Consider the following 25,783-nt stretch of genomic DNA (forward strand, 5'->3'; position numbering starts at 1 on the left):
TCCCAGCCCAGTCAGCAGCTGGAGATGAGTCTCTGACAATGGGACAGGGGAAACCCACCCCCTAAAGCTGCTCTTTCACTGGCCAATGGAAGTGGCTATGCTGATTTTCCCCTTGCCATTACATTCTTCCTGGGAAGCAGAGGGCGCAACTCTCCAGCTGATGGCAAGGGCAAGAGTGTGCATCTCTAGCAGGCAAAGTATCTTTGGGCTGTTCCACCACTGAGCTATGGTTCCTCCTCAACTCGGATGCCTTGCTAGAAATGTCACTCTCTAATGCACCCTTAAGAAGATCAAACCTATCCATTCTTAAGGAAATCAGCCCTGAGTGCTCACTGGAAAGACAGATCCTGAAGCTGAGGCTCCAATTCTTTGGCCATCTCATGAGAAGAGAAGACTCCCTGGAAAAGACCCTGATGTTGGGAAAGATGGAGGGCACAAGGAGAAGGGGACGGCAGAGGACGAGATGGTTGGACAGTGTTCTCGAAGCTACCAGCATGAGTTTGACCAAACTGTGGGAGGCAGTGGAAGACAGGAGTGCCTGGCGTGCTCTGGTCCATGGGATCACAAAGAGTCGGACATGACTAAACAACAACAACAATGCACCCTTCCCATGACACCAGAGGTGGTTTTTCAAGCTGCCAAACATTATGCCAACAATTCTCATGCAGAAACTCTCTAATTACTGGAATTTCAACCCAGAATAAATGTTAGATCTTGACGACATGCCGTATTTGTTGCATTGAAAGGTATCGGTTGGGTTCTTGGGAACTCTGAAGGCTCTCAGAAGACAGGGAGGGAAAGCTTTGGAGAGTAGGCAAGGCTTAGCATGTCTTCCTGAAAATGTCAATCGGTCCCTCTAACCTTCCATCCAAACCATAACACTATCTATGTTTTAGACTCAGCATACATGGTTCTCCTAACAGTTCTTGGGTACAAGGGTATTTTCCACGCATATTGCACTCCAGGAGATAAGAGCCAGACAGTTCACAGCTCAGAAGGGATCATATAAGTGGAGATTAACAATAGAGGGAGGGAGGCATGGCAAGACTTTGCAATCCACACTATAAACTCCACCTGCCTCTGGTAAAACATTCAGAATTTTGAAGAATCTCTCGATTCTGAATATTCCTTTTTCCTGCTATTAACTTCAGTTCTCCCAACTTCCACATCAGCTGGTTATTTAAAAAGAAGAAGTTGTCATAAAAATTCATCAGCATTCGGGAGAGAACTTCTAATATATTTTATTTACTTATTATACACCTCTCATTTGTAACGAAACATTAAAGCAATAAAGCGATAAAATCATTGGGGAAAACAAGAGATTAAAACATTAAAAAGTGATTGAAATCAACAATAACCTAAAAACCAGATCCAAACACATGTCAACCTATTACGTGTCTAATCTCTCTCTCTCTCTCACTTTAGCGATCACTTGTAGCTGAGTAAGATTGTCTTCCATAAACACGGTATTAATTTTGTATGCAGTTTTGCCTAATGTACGCATTTTCACAATGCCCTTATAGAACGTATTTTGTATGCAATTTACACAATTTAATTTTAATGCACACTTTGCCATGGCACATGCATCTTCTGTACATGTTACTCAGCCAGCAGAGTGCACTGCAGAATGAGCAGCAGTACAAATTTTGTACAATATGTTTTGGGGCTTGTATTTTGCTTCCAAGAGTGCAGTTTTGTAGGTTCACCTGCAATGCAAACTGAACTGAATTTCTCCCCCCCACACACACACACACATCCCTAATCAAGAATTGGAGTCTGGGTTATATAGAATCCTAGAATTGTAGAGTTGGAAGTGACCTTGAGGATTGTCAATTCCATCTGCCTGCAAGGCAGGAATAAGCAGCTGTCCCATATGGGAAATGAACCTGCGACCTTGGCAGGTTATCAGCCCCATGCTCTAACCAACTATCCAGGCTTATACTCAGTCAGACCGGTGGTCCATCTAGCTCAGTATTGTCTACGCTGACTGGCAGCAGCTCTCCAGGATTTCTGGCAGGAGTTTCTCCAAACCCCACCAGGAGATGCCAGTGGGGATCAAACCTGAGAACTTCTGCTTGCAGGGCAGACACTCTATCATTGAGCTATGGCCATTCCCCTAAGGCAGCTAGTTTTGACCTGGTGCTTTTGCCAGGATCAAAGTTATTTAGCAGAGGGTCAAGCAAGCTCACTGTGCGAGCTGATTGCACGACACCTGTGGCACAGCACTCACCAAAAAACTGCTAAGGAGGTCCATCATGTTTCCAATGCTCCACCAATCCACGCTAGCGCCGCATAGATCCGAAACCACCGTGCGTCCTTCTGGAGAGCTCTCCTGAAGCCATACACCAGCCTGAACATCCATATAGGCTGTGCTTTATTCCCCCCCCCCAAACATCCCTTTGTTAATATTTCTCTAAGTGAGACATTGTGCGCTGGCTGCTTGACAGGTTAAATGGGCGTGCCAAGTCACCAGGCGAAAGCACCCCAAACAGGTTGTGCAGGAAGCACATTTTAATATTTCAAAGCAGAGAGAGGGGGGGTTGTGTTTCTTTTCCTCCCTCCCGCCTCACAATTTGGAACAGGATCAAAGGCGCCCTGTGACGTAACAATCCTCTAAATGTGGAAGGCAAATGTGCTAGTGTATTTGATATCGGGTAGAACAATGTGTGTGGAGTGGGGAGAGGGAAAAGAGTCGCTATTAAATGCAAGCCACAAAAAGAGCAAAAGGTTACATCTGCTTCAGCAATCGGACTTGTGCAGAGTCTTGCTGTGCTCAGACTAGTAAAGGCAGACCAGATAGAAAAGGGGTAGGCAAACTAAGGCCTGGGGGCCGGATCCAGCCCAATCACCTTCTCAATCCGACCCACTGATGGTCTGGGAATCAGTGTGTTTTTACACGAGTAGAATGTGTCCTTTTAATTAAAATGCATCTCTGGGTTATTTGTGGGGCCTGCCTGGTGTTTTTACATGAGTAGAATGTGTCCTTTTATTTAAAATGCATCTCTGTGTTATTTGTGGGGCATAGGAATTCGTTCATTTTTATTTTTATTTTCAAAATATAGTCCGGCCCACCACAAGGTCTGAGGGAGAGTGGACCGGCCCCCTGCTGAAAAAGTTTGCTGACCCCTGAGCTAGAATAAGGACCAGGGAGAAAATGTCCCCATCCTCTCTGCCCTCTCCACAGGCTGCAAAGTTGGGGAGTGCATTCACAAGGCATACACACCAAGGAGGGGCGCTTTGGGATTGTGGTTCCCTCCCCCCAGGACATTCTGGGGTGACGCTCCTAAAATGTTCAGCTAACATCATTTTATGTATTCAAAACTTGAGTTTCTAGTCCCTTTACTTCATAGAATCGTAGAGCTGGAAGGGACCCCAAGGTCATCTACTCAAACCCTCTGCAATGCAGTAATCTCAGCTAATGCATCCATGGCAGATCCATGACCAATCATTCCACCCTGCTATTCAGAAGTTCAGATATGATCTTATTGACCACAGGGGGGGGACGGACTGTGTAGAACCCCTGCAAGTAAATCGGCAGGGGAACATGCCCCACCCCCAATACTAATTATTACTTCACTATAAACTAGCTGGCATCCTAGCAACATTTCCTTATTAATCATCCTTTTTATAGCACAGACTTGTAATGCTTTCAGACCACACCTGATGAGTAAACAGGAAGCCGTTCTTGGATATCTCTTCCAACGCAATGATTCTTCGGATTAATGTGCTACCTAATGGCACTTCTCCCATATCAAATTGCAATGGTAAGGGTTGGTGATTTTAGACCTCATGGTCTTATCACATGGCACTCAACAGTTCTGAATTAAACGGGATATCCCATAATTTCAGAAGCCAATCTCGGCTACTGTTTGGATCCTGGAACATCTCGTTTTTTTCATTCTGGCACTCTGGAGTGCGTCAGGTGGCTCACACCAGAGTGCCGGACCAAATGATGCTCACTTTTCAGTCTTGCGAGACCCAAAAATGAGCATCTTTTGGTCTTGCGCTCTCGCGCATTTGGGACCAAACAAAGGAGTGTCCTAACAGGGAGTGATGGTTCAGATGACAATGTCTTCATTTACATCAATGTAAATGGCTTCAGTTACATCAAAATGTGGAAAGACAGCCCTGCTCACCTTCTCATTCCGTAGAGTAACACCCTGGGCAATGCCCACCACCACCAAGTCCTGCTCTGGTGATGCCACCATCAAAATGACTTCTATCAACTCACCCACCAAGCCTGAACTTCTGGGTACTTCTCTTGGTCCCCTTTCAAAAGCTGAACCTGCTTTGGCGATGTTTCCCCGCTTGTGTCTGAAACCTCTTATTTCTGGAAGGTTGATGCGGCCCTGACAAAACACAGGCATCCTTGCATCATGCCAGCCTACAGATCCGAACGCTCCTTTGGCGCAGAGGGCTACGATCACAGTTGTGTGGAGCAATCGTTGCATGCAGACAGGTTGGTAAATTGAACATGACAGTCTCCGGGGGGCTGTTGGGCTCTTGAGATACTCCAGCCCTCTGCTGCCTGGAAATATCCCTCAACTCCCACCCGCTGCAAATTGTTGGTGACAACCTGGGTTGAGGCAGCAAGCAGGCCTTTTCCCTCACTGCCTGCTGCTTTCTCAGCAATCCACTCTCTCAGAGAGGAGCTAGAGAAGGCTTTAGGGCATGGAATCTTTTCCCACCCTGTAAAACCTTCTGAGGACCACATGCCAGCAATGTTGGTAAAAGGTAAAGGGACCCCTGACCATTGGGTCCAGTCGTGGCCGACTATGGGGTTGCAGTGCTCATCTCGCTTTATTGGCCGAGGGAGCCGGCGTACAGCTTCCGGGTCATGTGGCCAGCATGACTAAGCCGCTTCTGGTGAACCAGAGCAGCACACAGAAACGCCGTTTACCTTCCCACCAAAGTGGTACCTATTTATCTACTTGAACTTTGACGTGCTTTCGAACTGCTAGGTTGGCAGGAGCAGGGACCGAGCAACGGGAGCTCACCCCGTCGCGCGGATTCAAACCGCCGACCTTCTGATCGGCAAGTCCTAGGCTCTGTGGTTTAACCCACACAAATATGAAGTTTGCCTTTGTGTCGTAGCATATCCTCCAAGTGTCCCGATTTTCAGGGACACCTAGTTAGAAAAGGCCTCTCAAAGTCAGACTCTGGGTGCCAGCTGGCACACTTTCAGTTCATTGTTGATTATTCTTTCACTCCTTCTCCCTCTCCCCCCCCCCCAAGAAACACACATTGTGCAATGAAGGTGCTTAAAAGATTTAACAGTTTGCTGCTACATTGCAACCAGGGGAAAGAATTTGGGGGTCTTTTCTACAAGCTGAGCATGATACAGGTGGGAGTAATCCCTCTTCTCCTTGACGGAGAGCGCCAGAAAGTATTAGAAAAGCAGAGGGAAAACAAAATTCCCTTACTTATTAGGAATGGCCTGGAGCACTGTGAGGGGAAAGTTAACTGCAGATCCAGCTGAGCTTGTTCTGAGCATGGCTGCAAGGACACACAGGTGGGGGGCCTCTTTTGCCAATTTCCAGCTGGGCAGTTAGGTAGTTTTAGACTCTGCATGCACTGGTTTAAACGCCCACCCACTTTAGATGCAAAAGGCATTTTGTTAAGTTGTGGATGAATATATCAGACGACACAGCGATTCTTCAAACAGCTCTTGTTTATTCACAGGCCAGAACAGAACTGAACTGAAGGGTTCAGCCAGTCTGCTTATATAGAGCTCCACTACAACGCAACAGTAACCACTTTCTGTAACTATCCAATCACTGAACGTCACTTTCAATCCCTTATTTGCATATGTGGACCTGAGTGACAACTATCTACAGTATCCCCCTGCTGGCCCAGGGTGAGAACTTCAGTACATAACACATTGCTTTGCTTTCTTCAAAGGCAGATGCCAGCCCTGTTATATTTGAGGATTCTCCCGCTCGTCCTGCTGAAATTTTAGACTTTGGACTAGGGGATAGGGGCTCTTTCATTGGAAAGATGTGTATTTTACCACTACTTCTTCAAAATCTGGTAAGCCACGTCTTTTGCATTTGTGGACCCTCCTGCTTATACGGCTAAGTGGGGCACATCAAGAGGTTTAAGTCCTGTAGAACCATAGAATCGTAGAGTTGGAAGGGACCACAAGGGTCATCTAGTCCAACCCCCTGCAATGCAGGAATCTTTCGCCCAGTGTGGGATTCGAACCCACGACCCTGGGATTAAGAGTCTCATGTTCTACCGATTCAGCGATTGTCTTCCATTCCTGGGCTAAAGATGTCGTGTTCTTGAGCATGATGCTGAATAGTCCTCAGTTTAGGGTAGTTTGTTTCAATACCCCACTCTTTGTACTCTCCTAACTCCGTTTTCGGTAAATGTTATTTTACTTGTATAAGGCTCACCTCCCCCCCCCTTTTTGTTTTTGTTTTTTTTTAATGGGGGGGGATCTGTTTAAAAAACCAAATCTGTTTTAAAAAAGACTTGAGTCTTCAAAACAGGACAAGGTGCAAATTTAAATAAGTAAATATTTATGAAAACTGCTCTTAAGGCAGTATTCCACCGCTGCACATGTTACGGTCTTGAAATTTACGGGGAATAATAAAAAGCAGAACAGCAGCTCAGATGCACTGAGGCTATTTCAGCTCCCCCTATGGAAGGTCATTAAAATTTCAGCTTTCTATCAGAAACATCGTTAAAGCAAACGGGGAGAGGGAGGAGCAATCCACCAAGAGCGGTACATTGGGATTAATTTGTTTGTTTTGCGCTTCTAAAGAGATCGTATAATAATATGCACAGACACTCTCAATTCACCCACTGTCGACTCATAGAATTAAGAACTCATCAGGGAGGTCCTCCGAAAAAAGGATGTAATTGGATTGCAGCAACAACATAGTCTTAGGAGATTAAGCGACTTGCCACCCCCTTGCTTGCAAGTGTACACAACATCCATTGAGTGGAGGTAAAAGTTTTTTTTTCCATTTCATGCTTTTCTGTCTCCCAAAATAAGTTATGGCAACAATAATGCACCCTGAATGTAGACTGATGGAAACGGCTCTAGTCAAATTCTCCAGAGCAACCTAGTCATGTGCCTGGGTACAAATAAATACATGAAGTGCTGGCAGTCATTTTGCCAGATCCTTGAGGTGTGGGGGATGGCGTTTCAGAGGATGGGAAATAACTGCAAAACTAGTACAGCCAACAACCAATTTACACACGTCCAATTGATGCACAACCATGTACATGCACATTGCACCAAACCAAGAACTTACTTTAAAAATTGGAAAAAAATGATGCTAGAAGAGCCTAAAAAATTAAAGGAACCCTGACAGTTAAATGCAGTCACTGCCGACTCTGGGATTGCGGTGCTCATCTTGCTTTACTGGCCGAGGGAGCCGGCGTTTGTCCACAGACAGTTTTTCCGGGTCATGTTGCCAGCATGACTAAGCCGCTTCTGGCGCAACGGAACAGCGAAACCATAGCAGTGCACAGAAACACCATTTACCTTCCCGCTGGAGCGGTACCTATTTATCTACTTGCACTTTTTGGCGTGCTTTCGAACTGCTAGGTTGGCAGCAGCTGGGACTGAGCAATGGGAGCTCACCCCGTCAGAGGGATTCGAACTGCCAACCCTCTGATCAGCAAGCCCAAGAGGCTCAGTGGTTTAGACCACAGCACCACCCTAGAAAGGGCAAAAAAAATTGAGGTTCATTTATTTTCCCAAGTCCTCATGAAAAGTTGTCAGCAGATCTCTCCTAACACGCTCATTTGTGTGCAATTTTGCCTATTGTCTACAGTGTGGTGTAGTAGTTAAGAGCGGTAGACTCGTAATCTGGGGAACCGGGTTCGCGTCTCCGCTCCTCCACATGCAGCTGCTGGGTGACCTTGGGCTAGTCACACTTCTTTGAAGTCTCTCAGCCCCACTCACCTCACAGAGTGTTTGTTGTGGGGGAGGAAGGGAAAGGAGAATGTTAGCCGCTTTGAGACTCCTTCGGGTAGTGATAAAGCGGGATATCAAATCCAAACTCTTCTCTTCTTCTTAAAGCAGCACATTTTTAATAGAATCTAAGCTGACCTCAGATGATCTACTTCATAGAATCATAAAGTTGGAAGGGACCCCTTTGGGCATCTAGTTTTTTATGTGTGTTACGTTCACCAGGATATGCATTTCCTCCCCCCCCCCCAAATAAATGATTTACCAGCATTTCACTGCAAATCTCCCCAGATAAGCACATTTTAGCATGCAGCTTTGGTGAGTTTTAAGGCCAGGACTCATTCAGGTGGAAAGCCAGGAGATATATATTCAATAAATAATAATGTAATAATAATAAATAATGTTATGGTACACATTTTTGCAAGCAAACCCCAAGGTTTGCAGAAGGATAAACTACTGGAGGGGAAGCCTAAGGAGGGAAAACAAAACAATAGAGCCCCATGTAGACCAAGCGTCCTTTGTGGCAAATGGATGCTGGTTGGTTGTCCAGGAGGGGGTGAAAACAATAAGGGAGGAGGAATAGAATGGAGTGTCCTAAAGGAGAGCATCATCGAGTGACTGGCACATGCATATCTAATCTTGAACCCAATGTGGCTTACTCACAGACAGTGACCAATTTGGGCAAAGGGGGGGAAACACAGCCAGATGGGCAGGGTAGAAATAATAGATGATGATGATGATGATGATGATGATGATGATGATGATTAACCTCTGTCTTCCCCACCTGCCTCCCTTCTTGCTTACAACCAATCAGGGGGGCAGCCCTGCCTGTCAGTGGCTCTGGCGCCATCTGCTGTTAGGCTCCTACCCCACCAGTCTCAAAAGGTACCAGCCACAACCGCTCCCAGGTAAGTGGATACAGGATTGCCCTTTCATACACTGAACAGGAGGACTCCGCATTGGTTGCTGTTCACATCGGGAAGCCTCAGTCATATTGTGTTACATCTTCTAAAAATTATATTGTATTATGTGGTAAACCACCCTGTGATCCTTGGATGAAGGCAGGATAGATAATGATGAAGATGACAACAACAGCAGCAGCAACAACAACAACAGCAACAGCAACAACACCTATTTAAGCATTTCTTCAGAAGAGGTTCCACAGGCAACACCTCAAAAGTTGTTGTTTTTTAAAGAAATGTGGGGAATCTTTTGACACCCCCCCCGGGGGGCAGACTTTGGTAATATGGCATCCTGAGTGAGGGGGGGAAATTGACTCCCCACCCTTAAATATTTGTACCAGAGAGGAATGGCAAACCAAGCTATTTGGAGTATGCCCAAATGGCCAAATTGACTGGAAAGCTCAAGAACCAAGAAGATAAAAGCTTCAATAAAGAATGGGGGAAATATAATTTATTTAGGAGGCCACTTTAAGCAGATGAAAACATTATCAGGATTCCAATAACACTTGTAATGGAGCAAATACCATGGATAATATGGAGAGATATAAAACATGGATTATGAAATAATAGGCAGTTGTAAAAAGTTGTCAATAGAACCCATTGAGGGGATGGTGAGAAGTCTGGAGATTCAGAGAAATCTCTAAATATGGATCTGTATTTTGAATTGTTATAATTCTACACTTGGAAAGTCAAAGAAAAATTATTTTTTAAAAAATGTTTCTTTTTTTCATAATAATTCATTTTGGTACAGCTGCTTTTTAGGGATCTTTTCAGTAGGTACCCATATAAGTATTATTACAGTGGTACCTCAGGTTACAGATGCTTCAGGTTACAGAAGCTTCAGGTTACAGACTCCGCTAACCCAGAAATAGTACCTCGGGTTAAGAACTCTGCTTCAGGATGAGAACAGAAATTGTGCTCCGGCAACGCGGAAGCAGCAGGAGGCCCCATTAGATAAAGTGGTGCTTCGGGTTAAGAACACAGCCAGTGTGGTGTAGTGGTTAATAGCAGTGGACTCGTAATCTAGTGAACTGGGTTCGATTCCCCGCTCCGCCACATGCAGCTGCTGGGTGACCTTGGGCTAGTCACACTTCTCTGAAGTCTCTCAGCCCCACTCACCTCACAGAGTGTTTGTTGTGGGGGAGGAAGGGAAAGGAGAATGTAAGCCGCTTTGAGACTCCTTCGGGTAGTGATAAAGCGGGATATCAAATCCAAATCCAAACAGTTTTCAGGTTAATCCAGAACCAATTAAGTTCTTAACCCGAGGTACCACTGTATTATCATTATGATGGTGGTGCTGCTGTTGCACCCCCTTGGTCCAGTACCCTGTGCAGAGGATCTGCCCACAGCACCCTAAACCCGGAGCTGACTCCTGATGCTGCTGAACTACAACTTCCATCATCCCTGGCCAGTGGCCATGCTTCATGGGAGTTCTGGTTCAGCCACATTGGCTGAGCCTAAGGTTCCCCACAGCTATTTTGAACCTTCTGTTCTCTCTGTATATATTACTGCTCTCCTGACTCTTTTGGCTGCTCAGTCGGGCAGGACTAAACTTGGCCTCTCGTAGATATTTATCTTCCAGTAGCTGCTTAAGCACATTGGGGCAGGGGGAGGTAGCACTGGGTTCCTTCCCAACTCCTTGTGCAACTAGTTTGGCCAGTCTCTCTCCCTTCAAGTACCACTTCCGCCAGCATTCCGCTCTAGGCATGTGCAAAAGGCACTTTGTCACCTTCCTGGGCAACTTTCTGGGGCCCACGGGCAGAACAATGAAAGCAAACTTCAGCTGAACTGTATTCTATACGTTTTGGAAAGTTGTCTGTCCGTCCATCTGTTCTCCGCATGCAGGCACCCCTGAAGATGCCATCACCAAATTTGGCAAGGTGGGTCCTAAGATCCAGGAGTTGGTTTGGGTCTAGGTTTTCGCAGTGCTATTTCTCAAGAAAAAGAGGTGCCAGAACTCACCATGAAGACCTCCTTTGTTCTCTTATAACTGAGTTCCAGTAAGTTTTGGCTGGAAAATAGCCCTGGGTTTCGGTACATAGCTGTCAATTTTCAGATTTGAAAATAAGGGCTCAGCAGCCTCGAAAATAAGAGATCAGCAGCCTCACCTGTCCCGGGGAAAGTCTACGGGATATCTAACAATCCGGGATAGCAGCGGAAAGCAGCAGGAAAAGGCGCTGGAATAAGGGAATTTCCCACAAAAAAAGGGAAGGTTGACAGCTATGTTTCGGTACCACCAGACGCCATTTTGAATCAAAGTGGCAGTTGGAGCCTTTCAAAACTGCACTGCGAATCCAGAATGTCCCAGTAAAATTGAGGCAGTTGGAGGGTATGAGAGCCCACCACCTCTCAGTGGAATCTCTCCCAGTGTAAAGCAGCTCATTCCACCAGGAAGTTCTTGCTATCATTCATCCAAAACCTGCTTCCTTGCCTTTTCTGCCTCTTGGTCCTAGTTCTGCCTTCTGGAGCGGTGGAAAGCAAGCCTGCTCCCTCTCCCCCTCCCACAAAAAAAATTCAACATGGCATCACTTCCTGTTTTAATGAAAACAAGATCTGGGTCACTTTGATGCCCCAATCAAAGTTCTTCTCCTCACTCAGTCTGTCTCGCTTAAATAAAGTGGTGTGGAGGGGAGCAAGGGGTGGAGCCTCTCCGTGAGACGACTACCATGGCTATGAGGGGCACCAAGGGCACGTGGGGGCTGAAGAACGGCCATTGTTGGCTCTGGCTTGCTTTGTTTTGCCACTGCATCCCTGCCCCAGCCTGTGAGGAGGAGGCGCAGTAGGGGAGGTGGACAGGAAGGATGACACTAATGTAGAATATGTCCTTATTCTGATCTGAGGAATGCTGGGGGGGGTCTGCCATTGGGGCATCTGGTTGGCCCCTGCGAGAACAGAATGCTGGTTTGGATGAGCCATTGGCTTTCATTCTTACCTGTTTCTCCAGCACACTATCTGTGACCCCGTTTCACAATGGGCTCCTTACACAAGTCAGCTCCTCCCAGTCTCTTCTATGAAATGGGCATCGTCATCATCGTAGGCATAATCAGCGGCAGAGCAAGCCGATCAGGCAGTGGCGTAGTGTGGGTTGCCAGCACCTGGGGCAAGGCAAGTAATTTGTGCCCCCTAACCCGTGGATTTGCACCCCCTAACCCTAACTCCCAGATGTTGCGCCCGGTGCGGCCGGGCCCCCCTGCACCCCCACGCTACGCCACTGCGATCGGGCGCTGGGGGCAGGGCTACCTGCCTGCAGGGCGGGGCTAGCTGGGGCAGGGCTTCCGAGGAGTCTGCGTGCCTCCTCCCACTCAGCCGCCCTACAGCTGAGGTGGAGGCGGTGGGTGGACTGTTTGGGGCAGCGCGGAGCCTGCGGGCGCCCAAGCCACCGCGTCACTCCCAGGAGGGGCACGCTGCAGACCCCATGGTGAGTGCCACCCAGCATTTTGTCATCCCCCTCAGTGGTGACATCCAGGGCAGAACCCTAACCACTGCACCCCCCCCTTCCTCTGCCTCTGGGCATTATCTAACTGGTTTAAAGTAGGGATCAGGGAAAATCTGTTGAGAGTTGCGTTCATGGCAGTACAGTGGTACCTTGGGTTACGAACTCAATTCATTCCGGAGGTCCGTTCTTAATAATAATAATAATAATAATAATAATAATAATAATTTTTTATTTGTACCCCGCCCATCTGGCTGGGTTTCCCCAGCCACTCTGGGCGGCTTCCAACAAAGATAAAAGATACACTGAAATGTCAGATATTAAAAACTTCCCTGAACAGGGCTGCCTTCAGATGTCTTCTGAATGTCAGGTAGATGTTTATCGCTTTGACATCTGATGGGAGGGCGTTCCACAGGGCGGGCACCACTACCGAGAAGGCCCTCTGCCTGGTTCTCTGTAACTTGGCCTCTCGCAGTGAGGGAACCGCCAGAAGGCCCTCGGAGCTGGACCTCAGTGTCCGGGCAGAACGATGGGGGAGGAGACGCTCCTTCAGATATACTGGACCGAGGCTGTTTAGGGCTTTAAAGGTCAGCACCAACACTTTGAATTGTGCTCGGAAACGTACTCGGAACCCAAAATTGTTCTTAACCTGAGGTGCGCTTTCGCTAATGGGGGCTGTCACTGCCACCAGGCTGCCGGCACGCAATTTTCATTCTCATCCTGGGGCAAAGATCTCAACCCGAGGTACTACTTCCGGGTTCGTGGAGTTTGTAACCCGAAGCGTTTGTAACCCGAGGTACCACTGTAGTCAGCAGAGTAAGAGCTTGAGGTGAATTGTGCCCCCTTTCTGTCCCTGTTCTCCCCTGTCTTTCCCCCTCCTGGTCACCCAAATGAAATCAGGAAGAGGGTCTCATAAAAAAACAGGATGAGGCTTGTGTGCAGGCCTGGGGGTGTAGGTTACCAGCCCCCTGATTGGAACGACGTGGGGAAACATTTGTTTACCTCTGCTAAAATGTCGGGTAGGCTTCAAACAGAAACAGGAATGAAATTGGCACAGGGCTTACCTTTCACGGGGCACAAAGTCAGCAACGAATGCCTGGCGCTGGGGGTGTTCAGCACTGCAGCTGCCAGCTGAGATCCCTCCCCAAGCTCGTCAAGGCCTAGGGCCCAGACTTGGAGCCTGCAAGGAATCCACGCTGAACGGGTTCATTGCATCCTGCTCTCTACACATTTCGGCCAGGCGAACAGAGCAGCCGCTCTCGAGCCGAAGGTGTGGGTTCCGTGAGGAAGCCCTCCCAGGTGACGTGGACAAACCCTTTGAGCGTTTGTCCCTCTCATTACCTAGTTATCACCTCTCTGCCTTCCTCCTGCCTCCGAGATAGGGAGCCAGCAGGCTTGCTTTAAAATAAACCTCAAAAAAAAAGGTCGGCAACGTGTGATTAACTTAATGTGATAAGAAGCCCAGAGAACTCGGGAAGGAGTGATTGGCAAAAGGTGACAAACAACTCCCCGCCGGGATTAATTTACCGTTTCGCGGACTGACAAGGCAGCTCATTATTACACCCAATTATTTATTCTGCCTCAGCCAGAAAGGCTTGAGGAGCGCCATGCTGGGAATAAATGGCAGGCCGCTTTCGCTTGCAGGTGCAGAGCAGGAGAGAGGCACAACATTTCGGGCTGTGCTGAGATTCCCCCCCCCCCCCCCGGGCTTTATGTTTTCCAAAGACCATTTTGGGGAGAGGTTCAGGACCTTTTATAGAGAAATCGGGCTATTACTTACAGGTTTCTGTCATTTCCAGGTGGTGAAGGGGTTCACGACAGTCTGCGGAGAACGATCATGGGCTTTGTGCTTTTTGAAGAGCAATGGGCCGTTTCGGAGTGAGGCTGCCAGGAAGGCAGGGATATTTTTGCTGCAAATTTGCAATTCTGTCTTCTCCCTTGGCAGATCATTTGCCAGCTTATTATGGGAAGGCCGTTTGGAGCTTCTGGGGCTGCTTTTCAGATTGCATTTTTTAAATGTATAAGGTAGTTCATATACAGTGTCTGCATAAAGTGTGTTTCATCACTTCCTCCATCGTTGCAAGTGAAAACAACAACCCGCAAAGCTGTGCTGTCTGGAGCCTCCAACGAAACCGAAAATCACACTAATCCCTCCTCATGCGGAGTAATATAAAAGGCTTCTGTATTATCCTTGTGAGATAAGAGACAACAGCAAAGAGAGGCTGGGCCTTCTCTGTCTTTATATGTTGTGGTGCTTTCCTTGGTATAAAAGCTCCGACCCAAAAGGAAGAGGGGAAGTGGTGGCTGAGGCCTATTGGGGTTGGTGGGGAGAAGGTTAGAAGGACAACTGTAGGTAGAGACAGAGCCAATGACAGGCCAAGACAACTAATTCTATTTTTGCCTCCCTCCTCCTCCTTCCTGCTGAGTTCTACAAGGGCAAAACTGAGACTAAGGCAGGGGTAGTCAACCTTTTTATACCTACCGCCCACTAATGCATTTTTCTTGATGGTGAAATTTCCTTACCGCCCACCAGTGCTCGATGGAAGGAGGATTCAGCTTGTGCCATGGAACCCCCTACCGCCCACCTAGAAGCCTGAAACACCCACTAGTGGGCGGTAGGGACCAGGTTGACAACCCCTGGACTAAGAGCTAAACCAGGAAGGAAGTTGACAGTCAGGCTCCAACCCCTTGACTGGTTGTAAGGAAGAACAAAGCCAGGTGAGGGCTGGCTGAAGTCAGCCTAAGCTTGGTGGGGCAGTGCCTTATTGGTGTAGAAGAAGAGTTTGGATCTGATATCCCACTTTATCACTACCCGAAGGAGTCTCAAAGCGGCTAACATTCTCCTTTCCCTTCCTCCCCCACAACAAACACTCTGTGAGGTGAGTGGGGCTGAGAGACTTCAGAGAAGTGTGACTAGCCCAAGGTCACCCAGCAGCCGCATGTGGAGGAGCGGAGACGCGAACCCGGTTCACCAGATTACGAGTCCACTGCTCTTAACCACTACACCACACTGGCTCTCAGTGTGTAGTAACCCAGTCAGATGGGCAGGGGTACAATTATTATTATTATTATTATTATTATTATTATTATTATTATTATTCCTAATGCACCAGTCTATATGGGAGGAGGAGGGAAATTCTGTTCTAACAAGGAATGATCCTTGATTTGAGAATGCAACAAGGCAGCATCCCAGGCTGTGTTCATCACAATCAGCACGTAATTTTGACGGAAGGGAAATGTCGAAAACAATACAGAAAGCAAAGTAATTATTTACTGAACGTTTGCAGACTGAAAAAACAACAGTAGCAAAATACAAGTCCTATTTGCTTTTGCGATTTCCACTCCTGGCCTCAGACAAACATGAAAATTACTGCAAGTCATGCTCTTGTTTAAGTAAATGTTCTCTGACATCCCTGCCCGAGATGTATGTTGCTTTCTTACATCGTCCAAAAAGTCATCGCATGGCATGCCCAAATTCAATTTGTACAGTGGTATCTCGTGTTACGTACTTAATCCGTTCCGGAGGTCCGTTCGTAACAGGAAAGCGCTCGTAACATGAGGCACGCTTTATCTAATGGCGCCTTCCGCTGCTGCTGCACTGCTGGAGCGTGAATTCCGCTCGCATCCCGGGGCAAAGGTCGCAGCAAGGGCCATCTACTTCCAGGTTAGCAGAGCACGTAACCCACAGTATTCGTAAGGGGGACAATACGAAACACGAGGTACCACTGTACTGATGATCCAGCCTGAACATCATCTCATTCATTTTCCTAAGCATTTTACATATTGGAGGCTACATTCTCTAGAAGACCTACCGCTGACAGCAGTTGACATTACTGATTGTACCAATTTGTAAGGGGAGGGCAGATGTCCCACCCCAGCAGAGTTTATAGAGGGCGCCATTTGGACTGGAGGAAAGGCCTAACACCTCTCCCAAAACACCATTTCCCTCATCTTCAAAGCAGCCCCTGAGGCTGCCTCTTAGTGAAACAAATCACATTTACCTCGAGTTAAGTACTTAATTTGTTCCGGAGGTCCGTTCTTAACCTGAAACTGTTCTTAACCTGAAGCACCACTTTAGCTAATGGGGCCTCCTGCTGCCGCCGTGCCGCCGGAGCACGATTTCTGTTCTCATCCTGAAGCAAAGTTCTTAACCCGAGGTACTATTTCTGGGTTAGCGGAGTCTGTAACCTGAAGCGTCTGTAACCTGAAGCATATGTAACCCAAGGTACCACTGTACTTTGGCCCTTACCTTGAGGGGGGGGCTGATCTAACCAACCTGCTCACCTCCCTTGCAAGCCGTTCCTGGAATTTGGGCTTCTAGATCCAGACACAGCAAGTAGATCTTCAGCTCCCATATGGAATTGGATTTTTTTAAAAAAAAGCAAGCAGGTGGCGATCCTATTTCCAACCATTTGTGGATGGCAGTGAGTGATTCCTACAGTTGCTAGGCAACAGCGGCATCCTTTCTTCCCTCCCAGAATTGAACAAAAATGCAAACAAACAGTGGAGCTCTTTGTACAGTCTTTGAAGGAGGGAAGAACTCAAGGAATCATCTTGTGGTTGCTTAGGAACTCCAGAGCAGACTTCTGATAACATCTGGGCATCCTGGAAATATTTGATCAATGCTCCTTGCAGTTGCCAAGACCTTCCTGCTAGGCTTTTTAGCTCTCTGATCCTGCAGGAATAATTTAGCCAGTGGACTATCTAAAGCAGCCATCGGCAACATAGTGCCTTCCAAGTGTTTTGGACCACAACTCCCATCAGCTCATGGAAACTGTGGTCCAAGGGTTCCACCCAATGCTAGCCCTACTCAGAGTGGAGCCACTGGAGTTAATGGAAGTGACTCACTTAGGCACACAGATGTTAATGGGTCTACTCTGAGTACTACTCTGAGTAGGACTTTAGTCGGCAACAACCCCCAACAGCTGAAGGACAACAGGTTGGTGAAAACTGATCTCAAGTACTGGAAGCAAGCAGTGCCTGATGGAAGAGGACTTCTTCATAGTGCCCCACCTCCTGCTTTGACCCCCAACTATCCAGTGGTATCTCATACCTTCCAACACGACATGCCCCAAATCCTGGAAACCATTTTTGGGTCTGCAAGCCTGTGCGAGTCACGTGACCCATGTTTCATCATGCCCCCCCCAAGTGCTTTCTTCAAGAACAGCACCCAAAAACACGTGTTTTGGACCACTGTGCCCCCCCAAAATGCAGTCCAAAATCATGCAAGATTGTGGCGGCCATTTTGGCCACTGTCCTTTCAAAATAAAAAACAGGATGTCCCATTTTATTTCTGGGGCAGTTGACAGGTATGGTATTTGTCTCCTTGCCGAAATCTTCTCGCTCGTTGGAAAAGGGCTTTTATCACTCAATTTCCAACACATTCTGCTGCATTTATACATGAGGTCACTAGTCTGGCAATAATGGAAGAAACAGCTTTTCCACCTCATAGATATATGGTCGTCTTTACCATTGATTCCAATTTTGTGGCAACTGCAGCTTCTGCATTGTGTTCCTTCATTCCTTATGCATACAATGTATATGTGAGGCCACATCTGCATTGGCATACCGCCAGCTCTCAAAGCCACACCTGTTTAGGTATTCCCCTGAACTTGAACTTCCTGGTACAACTGCTTGAATTGCTCTTTTAAATGTTTTGTTATTTTTTTTAATGGGCTTCTTTGATTGCATATTTTATATCCATATATCTTTAACGTTAGAATTGTTGTATGGCGTGCTCTTATTGTGTTTGAATTTTACCATGCTTGTTAACTGCTTAGGAGTCATTGTAAGTTGTATATAAATTAATGAAATTACTTATCATCATTATTATTATCATCATTAAGATTACTATTAAACTTAATAATAATATGCACTTTCACATTACCTTCCCTGGGCCTTTCAAGAATGCAACGCTGGAAGGAAGCGACGCAAAGACTATATCAACTCTTAGGCTAGATGTGACTGCAACAGATAAGCCGAACCATTCTGCTCCAATACAACTGCAAGATCCTGCAGTTGGGGCAGTGCCCAGCCATGCAAATAACACATGCGACGCACCGGCCATAATGCATCCCATAAGCCGCTTACCTTCATGCTTGGCGGAGCAGTGAGCGGTGGAGATAAGGGTCTCTCTGGAGCTGCCATATCTGTGCTGTTCAACACGTCTTGTTTCCTGTAATACAAGGAGAAATTGATCTTAACGTTTTCGTTCCTGGCCTTTTAAAGGGCGCAGAAAACCCCAAAGAGAAAAAGAAGGGGAAACTTTTGAGAATTCTGAACCCAAAAAAGTTCCCCATTCTATTATTTTTAAGAGAGAGGGAGGGGGAGAGAGAATAACCCTAGTTCTTGAGAGAATTCATATTGATCCTTTGTTTTATCCAATTATTTATGGCCCCTAAAAGCAGAGAAGGTCTTTCATTGGGGCATCCAAAGTGAGACATCAACAGAGCCTATACCTGCTATGTAAGTTGCAGGTAAAATCCATTCCAGGTAATTTCTATTAGTGGGCTAAGCTGAGGGTTAGCTATATAGAGCTGGGTTTCTATGGCAACACTCTTGCAAAAAAAAATATTTCCCTCCCTCCCCACCCCCCCACCCTCCGCCCCACTCTTCCTTGTCCCCAGTTTCTCCATCTGGTCTTATCTATTGACTCTGTAATGTTTGCTCATATCTTTCTCGCTCGACAGAAAGGACACGATGCACAGCAGAACAGATGCTGATCACGGTTATGCCAGATCACCGCCAGGGAATCACACAAAAAAGGAAGAAAGGAAGAAATGTGCCGCTCTGAGTTTATCATGGCCTGCCCAGACTGAACTTCAGGAGGAAAGCCTAATGAACAGGGAGATGTACAAAGCATGTTTTTCACTGCAACTACTTCATAGCGCAGAATTCTTTTTTTCTTTATTTTAACAAATTGGAAACAGTTCTTTAATATTGCACACTCCCTTGTTCTCTGAATAATGTCAAGTTCCAGAGGCAGCCCTGCTACGCTTTGGCTATGCACACACACCATATGTTTAAAGCACATTGAAAGCATGTGACTGATCCCAAAGAATCCTGGGAACTGTGGCTTGTTAAGGGTGCCGGGATTTGTAGCTCTGTGCGGGGGTAAACTACAGTTCCCAGGATTCTTGTGCATTGTGGATTTTCAAGGGGATATTTACTAAGTAGTTTTGCAGGCATCATAGGACAAAAACTGGCAGGCGCATTGGTGCCCGAGGGCACCACATTGAAGACCTCTGATGCACAGTATAGACATAGATCCCTTCATGGATCACTGCCTTGCCGTGGCGAAGGGGCTTGAATAACTCAGAGAAGCTATGAGCTATGCCTTGCAGGACCACCCAAGATGGACAGGTCATAGTGGAGGGTTTTGACCAAACGTGATCCACCTGGAGCAGGAACCGGCAAGCCACTCCAGTATCCCTGCCAAGAAAACTCCATGGACAAAGACAACAAGCATATAAAAGTTATGATGCTGGAAGATGAGCCCCTCAGGTCGGAAGGCGTCCAACATGCTACTGAGGGAGAGTGGAGGACAAGTACAAGTAGATTCAGAGCTGATGAAGCAGCTGGGCCAAAGCCGAAAGGTCGCTCAGTTGCGAATATGCCTGGAAGCGAAAGGAAAGTCCAATGCTGTAAAGAAAAATATGTGGTCAAAAATGAGATTGCGAGAACATGAGTTTGACCAAACTGCGGGAGGTAGTGGAAGACAGGAGTGCCTGGCGTGCTCTGGTCCATGGGGACATGAAGAGTTGGACACGACTAAACAACTAAACAACAACAACATAGACATAGTTGGAAAGTAGCTGTGAAGAGTGTGGAGGGTGTCGGGACCTCCACTCCAGCCAGCAAACAGGCTACTGACCAGCATCAGCAACTCTTACTACCTTTACAAGATAGTTGCACTTGACTCTTCCTGCCCGTTGCCCCTCTGCATAAATCCATACCATTTGCTTCCTAGTGAACGCACATCTAATGAAATGCTTGCGACTAAAAATGCCAAATAAATTAACCCCAGGAACTGAGAACAGATGAATAATTGGTGGCGGACATGGGCAGAGCACCACCCACCAGCTGGCGCGGTCAGGATAATTGTGCCAGCTAATGCCGCCTGTGAGCAGAATTACGATGAGCTGGTCCCACCAAGGGACAAGTCGGAAGCCGTTATCTTTTAACCAACCGGCTCCAAGTGCGGTTTTCCTCACTGCTGCAGAAAATGTGTGATTCTGCCTCTGTGAATGGAGAGCTATAAGGAAAGGCTCACTCAGAGGCAGTTCTGTCTATGAAGCCACAAGTGCCTTCTGAGGTACAGAGCTCCATCTTCATCTGGTGGCCCAGTTGTGGCCCTGTCAGGATGGGGAATAGCCTAACTTTGTCTGTGTTCCTCTAATCTCTAGGTTAGACTAGGTAAAGATAAAGGGAGCCCTGACCATTAGGTCCATTCGTGACCGGCTCTGGGGTTGCGGCGCTCATCTCGCTTTATTGGCCGAGGGAGCCGGCGTACAGCTTCCGGGTCATGTGGCCAGCATGACTAAGCCGCTTCTGGCGAACCAGAGCAGCGCACGGAAACGCTGTTTACCATCCCGCCAGAGCGGTACCTATTTATCTATTTGCACTTGGGCATGCTTTCGAACTGCTAGGTTGGCAGGAGCTGGGACCGAGCAACAGGAGCTCACCCCATCGCGGGGATTTGAACCGCTGACCTTCTGATCGGCAAGTCCTAGGCTCTGTGGTTTAACCCACAGTGCCACCCGCGTCCCCCTCTAGGTTAGACTACTCCATTGCAATGGAGCCTCCTCTGACAATAGTTGAGAACTTCAGAATTTAAGTAGAGACTGTTGGATCAGAGGTCCTAGCAGCCACTGGCTTTAAAAAAGAGGATTAAACAAATGGGTGGAGAACTCTTCCCATGACTGTTAACTACAATAGTGAATTGGAACCTTCATGTCCTGAGACAGTGCTTCTCCAGATGGCAGCTGCTGGGGGCTATTGTCCTTATGCCCTGATTGTGAAGAAATCTGGTTGAGAACAGAGATCTCCTTATGCTTGAATCCAGGAGAAGGGAAGCACATTTTCAGCCTGAGGGTCACATTGCTCCCCAAGAACCTTCCAAGGACCACCCACTGGATGTGGGCAGGGCCAACAGCAAATGTGAGAGAGATGGTGAATGTAAAAATACACACACACACATTTCATCGGAACTGAGTGAAGATGGTGGCTGCCAGCAGCAAAAAGACCTTTGGATTGATTTGGCAGAAACACCAACATGTGAGGAGATGCTGCAAACTTATAGAGGGGAATCATAGACATAAAATCCACACAGAAACACATTGTTGCTTGTTTCAACTCACTTGTGGGAACAACTCAGAGGCCGTAAAAGAAGGAAGGTTAACAAGAGGAAGAATTAGAGGAACCATTGGAAATGACTATGAAAAGCTGTAGAGATATGAGATGATCAGAACCTTCCAAACTTGAAGCAGGGGAAATCCTATTAAAAAAAAATTATAGTTTGGCAGAATATTTGGATTATTTGATATGTATATGTATAATTTGGAATATTTAATGTGATTAGATTGGATTGTTAAAGTGGAAAATTTAATAAAAAATGAATTTTAAAAATACACACACACGGGATGTGCGGAGTGTTAGGGGAGGGCCTATGGTAGAGGACACATCATACTCTTTCTGGGGTAGTTTGTCCATCTTTGGTCCCCACCCTACACTCAGTTCTCCTCTGTGCCTCCTGGAAGCTATCAGCATGTGACAGTGGCCACACCCTGGGAATGGCTTTGACTGGCTGGCTAAACCGTGTGAAGGTAGCCAATGGGTCTCAAACCATCAGTGAGTTAGAGACTTCCACTGTGTGTGAAGACATGCTCTTGTGGACTGAGCGGATGAGACCAATAGTATGTCCAATGGTCAAGAAGGAGGTTTCTGCATGTGCTGTAGAGGGAAGTAAGAGGCAGATGGGGCTTGTCCACCTGTGAAGGTAGCCCATCTAAGAGAAGGATAACTCTTATCCTAAACCTCCGCTGCCTTGTGAGATATCTTCAGGAGAAGAAAAGTCCAAGGAGTAAACCCTACACAAATCCAGAGTGGAGTTCCTAAGACGGTTGGATGGCACCTTGCACACCTCTTTCCGGCAACTTATGCAGCCAAGCTGGTGCCAAACGTATTGCTCTGCTTTCCTTTGGACCACATAGGTGAGGCCGAGAGGGGGGTCTTGTTGTCTGGGCAGCCCAGGACCTCCATGCACACTGCCCCATGAGATCACTTCAGTGCCGTTAACACAGCAGTTTGACTTCACCCCTGGAGGCACACTCCATTGTCTCTTGAGACAGACGCCAACCACAACAACTCCTGAGTCCCAGCATTCGCCACTTCTTGAGCTCAGCAGGGGAGAGGATGAGGACTAAACTAGGAGGAGCTGACTCTGGCTCTGCCTAGCGTTTTGTCTCCTTCGGGGCCTTCCTACCCATGAGGTGGGGTGAAATAGCCACCTCAGGCATTGGAATCCCCTGTTGCCCACTCTGCCAGAGGCAGAGAAGTGACAGTGGCGACAGTGCTGATTTCCAGCAATTTTTCACCCGAACCTCGTGAGATTTTGATGGAACACACTGCTGCTGCACAACCTAGTTAAAGGAAGCTTTGGTGAGTCGGACACGACTAAACAACGACAACAATTGCGGTGGCAGCAGGGTAGGCTTGCACTTGCCATTTCATCTCAAACAGCAAAATGGGATGCACTGCCACTGGTCTCCCTGCTGTCTGCCCTACCAGCCATCACTGTGTAGAAGGTCCCAGGTTCCAATCCAGGTAGGGCTGTAAAAACCCCTGTCTCCAACCCTGGAGAAGCTCTGTCAATCAGTTTGGAGGCAACAGGGAGCCAGATGAATCAGTGGTCTGACCTACTGGAAGATAAGTTTCTATCTTCCTTTAAAAAAAGAAACCCTCTCTCCTTTGTGTGTCTTGAAAAGGCATCAAGGGACCTGCCCGCCCTGTGATCGTGTTTAAAATCATTTATTGCCAGACTATTAATTTTTCATGTGCAGAGCATTAGCGTCAAGATGTTGAGGGTTCAGGGAAAGACGATCAGAGGTTTCATCCCATTTTCTTTTCTGCCTGGCACATTAATCCCTGGGTTGCACAGTCCAAACACCCGACTGTTTGTCCTTTGTTTCTATGACAACCTCCAGGATGATGGCAAAGCACGATAACACACACCATGACAGATGACTCGAACGAGAGATTGGGGGAAATCTGGGTAACAGTTGCTCTGGGGACACCGGGATTTGTTTATGGTAATTGGGAAAACTTTCTTGGAATAGATTTAGGATCTTGGCAGGGGGTTAGTGGTCAGGAGGACCAAAACTTTAATAAGGAATGGGGGGAATTTATAATTTACCTTAAGAACCATTGTAAACGGTTAAAATTGTTAGTGGGATTGCAATAACACTTGAAGAACTATGGACATAATGGAGATACAGAAATTTGGATCATTACGAAAGATGCAGAAGGAAAGGACTAACAATAAGACCCACAAAGGGGAGGAGGGGAATGTAAATTTTAATATGGAAAATCAAATAAATAAATTGTGCGGGGGGGGGAGAGAAAAATCAAGGAAATCTGCTCAAAGATTTAAATAAGTGAAAGCTGGAGGTTAACATAGACCCTCAAAATGCAACAAGCTCCATTTTTAAAACACTTGGGCTTATTATTATTATTTTTTAGAAGTCTAGGCTTATTTCAGTTTCTCAAAGCTTCAAGTGTACAGCAGTATCCAAACCTAGATGAAAACCTGCTCCTGGATCCATCATGCAGAATTTGGATAGACTGTGAAGATTTGAAAAGCTCTGAAGCTTCGAAAGGTTCAAGTCTGCCAATTTGATGGTGCTTGGTTTCAGAGGTTCCGAGACCTTCAGGTCGCACTGAATGTTCGCACATCATTCTGGGTTTCATGCTGATGGCTACTTGGGCATTCAGCGCATTCCCATAAACGAAAAATGAACTGCATGACAGCCATTTGTTTCATTAATGGACCCGAATGGGAATACAAATGAATGAGTTCAGAATGAAACTTCCTTTTTTTCTCATTTCTTTCAAGTGGAATCCTGCTGGAACATCACAGAAAAGGGACATAAAGGGGAGGAAGGGAAAGGAGCAGCACATTCATATACCTGTGCCTTTAAAGAATAATAAAAATCCTATGAAATGAGAGCCTTTTGTCCCAACCATCTGAAATTTCAGACACCTTATCTCTTGCAGGTGTAATGGGATTTGTGAAACCAAATGGGATGGTAAACACAGAACTCACAAGCAGAAGAGGAGCAGCTCAGTCTGCCACTGAAGGAATGAAATACTTTCAGGATCAGTGCCTTTCTTTTTAAATTCTCTGTAAAGTGGGGACACTTGCCCCAATCGGTTTGAAATTTGGAAGATCTGACACCCTGCTGATGGGAAACCTCATGCTATCTGTGCAGAAAATGCCAACCCATTGAAGTCATTGGCAAAAACATAATGGTGGTACACAGAAACAAAGGAACCCCATTCCGTATCAGAAATGAAATGAATGTAATTCTAATGACTAACGCAACAAATAAAACTTTAAATGAATGGAGTCAGAGTGGAGAGCAGATGCACCTTTTCTTTAGTATACATGAATGTATGGACCTCATCTACATTATACACTGAAAGTTCTATGGTACCATTATATATCTCTATCTCTATCTCTCTATATCTCTATCTATCTCTATCTCTATCTCTATCATCTCTATCTCTATCTCTATCTCTATCTCTCTATTTATACATATCAATTGTATTGGGAGTTTTCAACATAAAATGCAACAAAAGCCAAACTAATCTAAAGAAGATAAATAGAAGAGAAGCAGGAATAAGCAAGAGAAGAAAACAAAGAAACAGGAAAAAGAGAGAAGTAATGAGTGCAAGCTCCTCTATCATAATTACCATATTTTCCCGTGTATAAGACTAAGGGGTTTTTTTACCCAAAAAATAGGTTTAAAATAGGCGCTCGTCTTATACACGGGTAGTGCTGAGGGGTGTTTTCTTAATTTGGAGACATGGAAAAATACGGTAAATCTTAACCCTTACTCCACACACAGGTAAGTGAACCCTCCCAGCTCTCACCTGGGAGCTTCCCCCTCTTCCCTCAGCCTCCCACCCTGGGAGATCCTCTCTAGCCTGCCTCTCATGCAGAGCGCTCCATCTCCTGTCCATCACCTTCCTGTGTGGATCTTCATTAATCCAAGAGAGAAAACTTCAAAAGCAATGCATAAACATATATACGGGATGATGAACAGAACAACCACTTGATAGCTCAGTTGGTTAGAGCGTGGTACCGATAACAACAAGGTTGCAGGTTCTATCTCCACATGGGGCAGCTGCATATTCTTGCATGGGAAGGGGTTGGGCCAGATGATCCTCAAGGTCCCTTCC

The 25,783-nt window shown here is 46.6% G+C and overlaps 1 protein-coding gene across 10 annotated transcripts in view; it reads right to left on the reverse strand.

The window, feature by feature from the left end:
- Window positions 1-25,783, reverse strand: part of RAP1GAP2 (RAP1 GTPase activating protein 2) — a 202,092-nt gene that overhangs the window by 64,522 nt on the left and 111,787 nt on the right. For 6 of the 10 annotated variants that reach the window (XM_081890329.1, XM_081890334.1, XM_081890330.1 and 3 more), the window contains one exon: window positions 18,413-18,497. The exons of 2 other annotated variants lie outside the window; for them this stretch is intronic. In XM_081890329.1, coding sequence (XP_081746455.1) covers window positions 18,413-18,497 — 85 coding nt within the window. Of the gene's footprint in view, window positions 1-2,230; window positions 2,397-14,102; window positions 14,558-18,412; window positions 18,498-25,783 lie in introns of those variants that run through there. 2 more of the 10 variants (XM_081890336.1, XM_081890333.1) reach the window with 2 other exon arrangements.

This window comes from Podarcis melisellensis (genome assembly GCF_964234715.1).
Source record: "Podarcis melisellensis genome assembly, chromosome: 15".
In the NCBI taxonomy this organism is placed as follows: domain Eukaryota; kingdom Metazoa; phylum Chordata; class Lepidosauria; order Squamata; family Lacertidae; genus Podarcis; species Podarcis melisellensis.